The sequence below is a fragment of the Nothoprocta perdicaria genome, unplaced genomic scaffold (genome assembly GCF_003342845.1).
Source record: "Nothoprocta perdicaria isolate Ctin4 unplaced genomic scaffold, notPer1 scaffold_497, whole genome shotgun sequence".
Taxonomy (NCBI): Eukaryota; Metazoa; Chordata; class Aves; order Tinamiformes; family Tinamidae; genus Nothoprocta; species Nothoprocta perdicaria.
The window spans coordinates 52,138-61,479 of record NW_020455751.1 but is presented as its reverse complement, the minus strand read 5'-3'; the positions used below and the strand labels follow the sequence as shown (position 1 = coordinate 61,479).

The following is a 9,342-nucleotide window of genomic DNA, read 5'->3' as shown; positions in this document are numbered from 1 at the left end:
TACAGACCGCTGGGGGACACCACTGGCCACAGGCCTCCAACTGGACTCGGCCCCATTTATCAGCACCCTCTGAGCTCTGCCATCCAGCCAGCCCTCGACCCACCGCACCGTGCACTCATCTAGTCCACTCTCCCGGAGCTTCCGTATGAGGATGTTATGGGAGACGGTGTCAAAAGCCTTGCTGAAGTCAAGGTAGACAACATCCACGGCCCTCCCCTTGTTCAGCCAGCCTGTCATCCCATCACGGAAGGCTATGAGGTTCGCCAGACATGACTTCCCCTTGGTGAATCCAAGCTCCTCAACACCTCCGTTCTTGGCTCCCTCCGCCTCGGGGGGCACCGAGCACCGGGACGGGGTGGGGCGGGGGGTCCCGGGCGACGCAGGGCGCTCCAAGATGACGCAGAGACGATGGTGGCGGTGGCCTCTTTATTGTGTCCGGTCTCACCGCGCCCCCCCCTGCTCCCGGTGTCCCCGGTGTCCCCGGTGTCCGCGGGGCGGGGGGCTCTATGCGGGGCTGGCGGCGAGGCGGGCAGCGGGCACGCGAGGCCGCAGCTGGACGGGGCCGGGCCCGGGGCGGCGGGCGCGCGGGATCCTCACGGCGCGGTGCTGCGGCAGCGCCGGCGGCGGCCGCGCGCGGCGGAAGAAGCCGAGCTGCGGGGGAGAGGCTGGCAGGGCCGCGCTGGGGCACCGGAACCGCCGAGCCTCGTGCACCGGCACTGCGGAGCCTCGTGCACTGGTGTGCACGGGAACCGCCGAGCCTCGTGCACCGGCACTGCGGAGACTCGTGCACCGGTGTGCACGGGAACCGCCGAGCCTCGTGCACCAGTGTGCACGGGAACCGCCGAGCCTCGTGCACCGGCACTGCGGAGACTCGTGCACTGGTGTGCACGGGAACCGCCGAGCCTCGTGCACCGGCACTGCGGAGCCTCGTGCACCGGTGTGCACGGGAACCGCCGAGCCTCGTGCACCGGTGTGCACGGGAACCGCCGAGCCTCGTGCACCGGCACTGCGGAGCCTCGTGCACCGGTGTGCACGGGAACCGCTGAGCCTCGTGCACCGGTGTGCACGGGAACCACCGAGCCTCGTGCACCAGTGTGCACGGGAACCACCGAGCCTTGTGCACTGGAACTGTGGAGCCTCGTGCACCAGTGTGCACAGGAACCGCCAAGCCTCGTGCACCAGCACTGCGGAGCCTCATGCACTGGTGTGCACGGGAACTGTGGAGCCTCGTGCACCGGTGTGCACAGGAACCACCAAGCCTCGTGCACCGGCACTGCGGAGCTTCGTGCACCGTTGTGCATGGGAGCCATGGAGCCTCGTGCACTGGAACTGTGGAGCCTCGTGCACCAGTGTGCATGGGAACTGCGGAGCCTTGTGCACTGGTGTGCATGGGAACTGTGGAGCCTCGTGCACTGGTGTGCATGGGAACCGCCAAGGCTCATGCACCGGCACTGCGGAGTCTCGTGCACTGGTGTGCACGGGCACTGCAGCCTTGCACAAGTGTGCATGAGCTGCAGAGCCTCGCACAGCTGTGCACGGGTGCTGCAGCCTTGCACGAGTGTGCACCAAACCTGCAGAGCCTTGCACGCTTGTGCACCAGCACTGTATCCTTGCACTAGTCTGCACCAACACTGCAGAGCCTTGCACACCAGTGCAGAGCACTCAGCCTTGCACAAGTGTACACAATCACTGCAGAGGCTTGCACAAGTGTACACCAGCACTGCATGTACTTGCATGCATGTGCACCAGCACTGCAGAGCCTTGCATGCTTATGCACCAACACTGCAGAGCTTTGCACACTCATGGCCCAGCGTTGCAGGCCCTTGCACACTCATGCACCAACACTGCCAACCATCCTCCTTCCACCTGCACAGGGGTGGAAGGTACATCCCCTTGCACTGATGGTACCAACTCCTGCAGCCCTGAGCGTTGAAAAGCCTTGCACACCCTTGCACCAACACTGCAGAGCCTCCTCCGCCCGCCACGGCACTGCAAATCCCCGCCCTGACGGTGCAACCCCTTGCACACTCATGCACCAGCACTGCACGCCCTTGCACCAACAGTGCAGCCCCTCGCGCGCCCGCGAGGGACCCGTGCGCCCCGGCACCGGGGAGCCCTCACGGACACCGGGTGCCTCCCGCATCCCTGCGCCTGGTGTCCCCGTGTCCCCCGTGTCCCCGGCTAGGCCTGCGCCTGCTTGTCGCGCTCCGAGGGCTGCAGGCCCCGCCGGGCCCGGTGGTAACTCGTGGCGTAGGGGGGTGCCCGGCTGCTCCGCTGGAAGAAGCCGCACTGGGGAAGAAGCGACAGGGTGACAGGCTGGGCAGCAGCGCAGGGCCTGGTGCCATCGCATGGGCTGGGCCGGCATCGCGTGGAGGGGGTGGCACCGCATGCAGCGAGTGTGGGGGGTGGCATGGCATGGAATGGGGTGACACTGCACGCGGTGGCATCGCATGCAGTGGGCGGGTGGCATCGCATGGGGTGGCATCACACACACAGGGTGGCATTGTGCGGGGTGGCGGTGCACACGCTGGAGGTGGAATGGAGGGGCACGTGGTAAGGGGTGGCATTGCACAGGGTGGCAGGGCATGAGGTGACGAGCTAGCAGACAGAGTGGCACAAGGCGGCATGGGGCGGGGGACTGGCTTGGCGCAGCAAGAGGTGGCACTGAATGAGGTGACGTGGCCCAGGGTGGCTCAGCACGAGGATGACGCTGAATGAGGGGACACAGTCCTTGTCGACACAGCACAGCACCCCCACAGTGTCCTGATGTCACCTGCCTGTGTCCACCCCTGTCACCCCCATGCCCTGTCCCCGTTGTCCCTGTCCCCGCCACCCCGCTCACCTTCCAGAGGACGAAGACGAGCAGGGCCAGGACGAGGACGCCGGCCAGGACAGCCAGGACAATGACCCACCAGGGCACCCCCCCTGCCACCGCGGCGCCGGGGTCCAGGTACACGGAGACGGGGATCTGGGGACACCCCGGGGTGAGGGCGGCCGCGGCGGGGCCGCCGCGGGGACCCGGGGACACCGCCCCCCCCCACCTGCGTGGAGGCGTCCTTGAGCACCAGGTTGGTGACAGCGGAGGTGACGGACACGCTGGCCCTCACAACGAGCTCCACGGAGGTCACGGCCAGGAACTCCTGCGCCGAGCGGGCCGGGGCTCAGCGGCGGTGGCCGGCGGGGACGCGGGGGCGGCCGCGGCGCCCCGGCCCCGCTCACCTCCAGGAAGGTGCTGTTCCAGAGGCGCCCGCGCGCCCGCAGCACCGCCGCGCGCTCGAAGCTGTGCAGCGGGCACCGGAACGCCAGGCAGCTGGCGGTGCCCTGCGCGCAGTCCTGCGCGGCACGGGGGGCTCAGCGGCACCGCCGCGGCGGGGACGTGTCCCCCCCGGTGTCACCCGCGCTCACCAGCGTGATGTTTTTGCGCCGCTCGGCTGCTGCCGGCAGCCACCAGGAACCCGAGGCCGGAGCCTCGCTGGGATTGGCCTCCCCTGGAGACTCCTGCGGGGAGAGGAGCCGATGGGACCTGAGGAGCGGCTCCTGACACGGGGGACACAACACAGGGGGACAGAGAGACAGAGGGCATGGAGAGATGTGTCCGAAAGGGATGCAGGACGGAGGGATGCAGGATGGACGGAGGGATGCAGGACGGAGAGACAGGATAGAGGGATACAGGATGGAAGGATGCAGGACAGAGGGGTGCAGGATGGAGAGAGGCAAGATGGAAGGATACAGCATGGAGGCATGCAATAGAGGGATGCAGGACGGAGGGAGGCAGGATGGGGGGATGCAGGATAGAAGGATGCAGGATGGGGGGATGCAGGGTGGAGGGAGGCAGTAGAAGGATGCAGGACAGAGGAATGCAGGACAAAAGGATGGACAGAGGGATGCAGGATAGAGGGACGTAAGACAGAGGGATGCAGGAGGGAGGAATGTAGAATGGAGGGATGCAGTAGAAGGATGCAGGACAGAGGGATGCAGGACAGAGGGATGCAGGACGGAGGGATGCAGGATGGAGGGATGCAGGACAGAGGGAGGCATAATGGAGGGATGCAGTAGAAGGATGCAGGACGGAGGGATGCAGGATGGAGGACTGCAGAATGGAGGGATGCAGGACGGAGGGATGCAGGACGGAGGGATGCAGGATGGAGGGATGCAGAACGGAGGACTGCAGAATGGAGGGATGCAGGACGTAGGGATGCAGGACGGAGGGATGCAGGACGGAGGGACACGGCCTGGGGGCCACGCTGCAGACGCAGGCGGGACGGGGGACACGACGCGGACGGAGGTGGCCGTGGCCCCGCGCTGGCGGCCGCACCAGGGCCAGGCGCAGCGGGTTGGCCGCGGGGCTGCAGGCGGCCGGGGCCGCGGGCGGCGCCAGCAGCTCCAGCTGCAGCGGGTAGAGCAGCCACTTGCCGCTGCGCAGCTCGTGCGGCCACAGCAGCGTGAGGAAGGCCGAGCCCAGCGTCTTCAGCGACTGCCCCCGGTTGGAGACCTGCAGAGAGAGGCGGGGGGACATGAGCAGGGACAGCATGAGGACATTCCCCCCCTCCTTCCCCAGCAAGGGGCCCAGGCGTCCGGGCGACTCACCGTGACCTCGTAGCGCACGGCGCTGCCCACCTGGCTCTCGCGCCGCATGGCGCTCTCGCCCCGCACCGTCCCGCTGAAGAAGAGCCGGGGCGGCACCGCCACCCTGCGGGGACGGGCAGCGTCACCCACGGGGGCCTGTCCCCCCCACACCCCCGCCCCGCCGTCACCCTCCGCGCTCACCCCGTCACCGAGAGCGGCAGCTCGATGACAACCCGCGCCCGGGCCACCACCGGCACCAGTCCCGGCTGCTCGCTGATCCTGCGGGGACGGGGAGGTGACACAGGGGGACAGGGGGTGCCACCCGCCCCGTCCCCTGTCCCCGCAGCTCACGTGGACAGGGCCAGCTCCACAGCCAGGTCCTGCGTCTGCAGGGTGATGCCCAGCGTGCTGAGGATGAGGTAGAAACGGACCTAGGGGGCAGAGCGGGGTCAGGGGGGGCAGCCGGGGGGGCCGTGGTGGTCGGGGGGGGGTCACAGGAGCTGCCCCCACCTGGGTGCCACGCGGCAGCGGGTTGCCCAGCTCGCACTGCACCTGGGAGCCGTTGGCGTTGGCCACGCAGAGCAGCGGCTTGTCCTGCGGGGGGGATCAGGGACACGGCCAGGGGCTCTGCCCCCCCTGCGCCCCCCGCGCTGACCCCTGTGCCCCCCGGAGTCACCTCTTCCCCCTGCCAGACTCACCCCCTGTGTCCCGCCCAGCCGGACTCCTGCAACCCCCAGACTGGCCCGCTGCACCCCCTGGATTCACCTCTGCACCCTCTGGACTGACCCCTGCACCCTCCCAAATTGCCCCCAGATCTCCCGTCCCTGGGCCAACCCCGTCGGTCACCCTTGGGATCCCCCCATTCCTGGCCACCCGCGGGATGCCCCATCCCTCAACAAAGCACCCCAGGTCCCTCCATCCCTTTGCACCCTGAGACTCCTCCTATCCCTCTTCACCCCCTCCTTGACCTTCCCCCTGCACCCCAAGACCCCCCAAGCCCTGTGCCCTGCACCATCCCTCGACTCTGCACCCTTGGGGTCCCCCCATCAACGGGCACCCTCAGGACACCCCAACACTCCAGGGTCTCTCTGCACCCCCGGGATCCCCCTGGGGTGTCCCTGCACCCCCAGGCTGTACCGTGGGCGCGCGGGCGTCGTAGGGGCGCACGGCGGAGTAGGGCAGCTCCTCGGGGAAGGTGGCCGTCAGCAGGGCCTCGTGGGCATCGTCACCGTCCCGCTGCGGCGCCGCGGGGTCCGAGGGCAGGTTGGTGACGTGGATCTCCAGGGCCACGTCCTTCTGGTCGCTCATGGCAAAGGTGGCGGTGCCGTCGGCGTCCCTGCGGCGGGGGGGCAGCGGTGGTGACCCCCATGTGGGGACAGCAGGGGTGCCACCCACATGGGGACAGCATAGGTGACATGCACGTGGTGATGGCGCTGATGACATGCACGTGGGGACAGCATTGGTGGCCCCCATGCGGGGACAGCATGGGTGGCATGCCCGTGGGGATGGCATGCACATGGCGATGGCACGGATGCCGTGCACATGGGGACAGCATAGGTGACATGCACATGGTGACGACACTGGCGACATGCACAGGGGGACAGGAATGTGGCCCCCATGTGGGGACAGCGTGGGTGGCATCCCCATGGGGGTGGCACGGGTGTCATGCCCATGGGGGTGGCATGCACGCAGGGACAGCGCTGGCTGCACGCCGTCCTGTGAGGCCGGCGAGGGGACACGGGGAGGGGACAGCGCCGCGGCGCCGCTCACTTGGGCAGTGGCAGGAAGTCGGCGTCGCCCAGGCGGGAGCAGAACTGCGCCCGCAGCCGCAGGTTGCTCTGGCAGACCTTGTCGTCGCCGCAGCCCTGCTTGAGGAAGTGCACCTGGCCGGGGGACACGCGCTGAGCCGGCGGGCAGGGTGGCACCGGCGCCCGCGAGGACGTGCTCTCACCTCGCTGCGCTGGCTGCGGCGCTGCTGGGCACCCAGCACGGGTGGCAGCGGCGGCAGCGCCGCGCGGGCCGCCCGCCGCAGCGCCCGCGCCTGCTGGATGCCGTAGGCCAGCGTGACGCCGATGGGGCGCAGCTTGTCCCGCACACCGTCCTGCAGGCACCGCGTCGCAGTGAGCCCCGTGTCCCCTCCGCGCGCCCGGACGCGGGCACGGGGACAGGGACACACCTGGAGCTGGAAGGTGGCCTGGGCGCAGGCGCGGGCGCCCGGTCGCGGCAGCTCCACCGTCCCCGAGAGCTGGTGCTCGGGGTCCGCGGGCCGGCGGTGCAGAAAGGCGGCGCGCGGCGCTTGGCCGCGGCGGCGCCGCTCCGTGTCCACGTCCAGGACGTATTCGAGCGCTGTGGGCACAGGGACGGGCACACGGTGCTGTTGGGGAGCAGTCCTGGGCGCAGCCCCCGCGGTGTCCCCGGTGCTGGCCGCACTCACTGAGCCGCGGGCTGTAGCCGGCAGCGCTGGCCGTGTAGCTGAAGCAGGTGCTGACGTCCACGCTGCGGGGTGGTGAGCACGAGGATGGGGATGGGGATGAGGTGGGAGGCTCCTGGGACCCCCCGCCCCGGCCACCTCCCTGCATTCGCACCCACCAGACGCCCTCGTGGTGGCGGCAGTTGCTCTGCTCCAGGTCGATGGCGGGAGGCGTCAGGGTTACGTTGTGCGAGACGTGGACAACGGGCCGGGCACTGCGGGCGGCACCCAGAGGCTCCACTGAGACCCTGCGCCGGGCTGCCCGACAGGGCACAAGGGGAGCAGGGTGAGGGATGCTCTGAGATGAGGGATGCTCTGCAATGGGAGATGCTCTGGGATGAGGGATGCTCTGGGCTGGGCGGGGCCCAGGAATGAGGGATGCTCCAGGATGAGGATGCTCCAGGATGAGGGATGCTCTGGGATGGGAGATGCTCCAGATGGAGAAATGCCTCACGGAGGGTTGGGAAAAGCCATGGGAGGGGGGTGCTCTGCCCTGGGAGACACCTGGGATGCTCTGAGTTGGGGGATGCACAAGGATGAGGGCGCTGGGGACACCCCCGGGCAGGGGGACGCGCAGGTTTGGGGCCACGGCAGCACCGGCGCCTACCGGAACAGAACCACGGTGTCGGAGAGGGAGCCGACGAGCAGGTCAGGGTAGAGGTTGTCATCCACGTCCAGCCCCCCCGCGATGGCGTAGCCGAAGGCCGGCACCCCCACGGCCTCCCCGTCCAGGACCTGGGCGCGAGTGGCCGCCAGCCGTGAGCGCGGGGATGCCCCAGGGTGCCGGGGGGACTGGGGGCACTGTCACCTGTGCCGGCTTGGCCACGATGCCCAGCTTGCTGCCGTGATAGATGTAGACTTTGCCAGCACCGTCGAAGGGGGCCCCCACAGCCAGGTCTGTGAGCGGGGGGGGACACGGTGCCATCAACACGGGACACCTGCAGCCCCCCGGCGCTGTCCCCAGCGCCCCCCTCACCACTGAAGCCGTCCTGGTCGAGGTCGCCGGCGGCGCTGAGCGCGATGCCGAACATGGAGCCGTAGGTGCCGTTGAGGCGCAGGGGGGTGGCGGCCGCCCAGCGCCCCCCCGGGTTGATGTAGATGTAGGCAGCCCCCCCGATCTCCTCATGGCGCTCGAAGAAGTGGGGGGCGCCCACGGCCAGGTCCATCCAGCTATGAAGGGCAGGGAAGAGTTGGGGGGGAAGGGGACATCAATGCGCTGGTGTCCCCAGCCCCGTCCCACAGCCCGGCGCTGTCCCCAGGTGTCCCCAACCCCGTCGCACAGCCCGGCGCTGTCCCCAGGTGTCCCCAGCCCCGTCCCGCAGCCCGGCGCTGTCCCCAGGTGTCCCCAGCCCCGTCCCGCAGCCCAGCGTTGTCCCCAGGTGTCCCCAGCCCCGTCCCGCAGCCCGGCGCTGTCCCCAGGTGTCCCCAGGCCCATCCCGCAGCCCGGCGCTGTCCCCAGGCGTCCTGCGCACCCGTCGCCGTTGAGGTCGAGCACGGCCAGGGCGTAGCCGAAGGCAGAGGTGAGCTGCTCGCCGGGCAGCACGGCCTCGGGCACGAGGCGCTGGGCGCTGTCCCGGCGCAGGATGACCACGGCACCCGTGTGGTTGGCGCGCGGTGCCCCCGTCACGAAGCTCAGCTCGTGCCGCCGCGTCAGGCCCCGGCCCGAGTCCACCGAGAAGCCTGGGCCGGTGGGGGGACATGTGGGGTCTGGGCACCGGCCCGAGCAGCCCCGTCCAAGCTTCACACCCAGAGATTCCTGCCTGCAGCATCCCGAACCGAACTTCCCATCTGGAGCATCCCACCCTGAGCATCCTGCTTGGAGCATCCCACCCTGAGCATCCCACCTTGAGCATCCCTCCTTGAACAGCCCACCTGGAGCATCCCATCCTGAGCATCCCACCCCCAGTATCCCACGCTGAGCATCCCTCCCTGAGGATCTCTTCCCAAACATCTTTCCCCGGGCTCCCCAGCCTGCACATTCCTCCTGGAGCATCCCCCCTGGCATTCCCGGGATGCAGAGCCATGGGATGGATGTCCATACGTGCCCCTTGCCCCCCCCATCCCCATCCCCATCCCCGTCCCCATCCCTGTCTCTCTCTCTCTCCGCTCGGACCCATGCGTGGCCAGGGCTCCAGCTGGGCCTGTTTCCCTGCTCTGCCCTTGGAGGAGAGAGGAGAGATTTGGGGGCAGAAGGGAGGATTTAGGGGGCAGAAGGGAGGATTTAGGGGGCAGAGCAGCAAGGCCCAGAGCAGGATTGCGGGGGTCTGGGGGGGTCCTGGGTACCCCTTTCTAGCTGTAGCACAGCC

General features: G+C 69.0%; 2 protein-coding genes across 2 annotated transcripts in view; both read right to left on the bottom strand.

The window, feature by feature from the left end:
* The window catches only part of MCRS1 (microspherule protein 1), a 4,053-nt gene extending 3,816 nt beyond the window's left edge, over positions 1–237 (bottom strand). The window contains exon 1 of the mRNA XM_026047368.1: positions 231–237. Coding sequence (XP_025903153.1) covers positions 231–237 — 7 coding nt within the window. The remainder of the gene's footprint in view (positions 1–230) is intronic.
* A 267-nt stretch (positions 238–504) lies between these two features.
* Positions 505–9,342, bottom strand: part of ITGA7 (integrin subunit alpha 7) — a 12,923-nt gene continuing 4,085 nt past the window's right edge. Inside the window, exons 7-26 of the mRNA XM_026047367.1 lie at positions 8,509–8,716; positions 8,013–8,206; positions 7,845–7,933; positions 7,644–7,771; positions 7,156–7,251; positions 7,001–7,062; positions 6,743–6,912; positions 6,518–6,667; positions 6,337–6,449; positions 5,704–5,902; positions 5,077–5,160; positions 4,918–4,997; positions 4,768–4,845; positions 4,588–4,690; positions 4,316–4,492; positions 3,406–3,498; positions 3,220–3,333; positions 3,042–3,140; positions 2,843–2,968; positions 505–651 (exon numbers count right to left, since the gene is read on the bottom strand). Of these exons, the coding sequence (XP_025903152.1) occupies positions 505–651; positions 2,843–2,968; positions 3,042–3,140; positions 3,220–3,333; positions 3,406–3,498; positions 4,316–4,492; positions 4,588–4,690; positions 4,768–4,845; positions 4,918–4,997; positions 5,077–5,160; positions 5,704–5,902; positions 6,337–6,449; positions 6,518–6,667; positions 6,743–6,912; positions 7,001–7,062; positions 7,156–7,251; positions 7,644–7,771; positions 7,845–7,933; positions 8,013–8,206; positions 8,509–8,716 (2,510 nt within the window). The remainder of the gene's footprint in view (positions 652–2,842; positions 2,969–3,041; positions 3,141–3,219; positions 3,334–3,405; positions 3,499–4,315; positions 4,493–4,587; positions 4,691–4,767; positions 4,846–4,917; positions 4,998–5,076; positions 5,161–5,703; positions 5,903–6,336; positions 6,450–6,517; positions 6,668–6,742; positions 6,913–7,000; positions 7,063–7,155; positions 7,252–7,643; positions 7,772–7,844; positions 7,934–8,012; positions 8,207–8,508; positions 8,717–9,342) is intronic.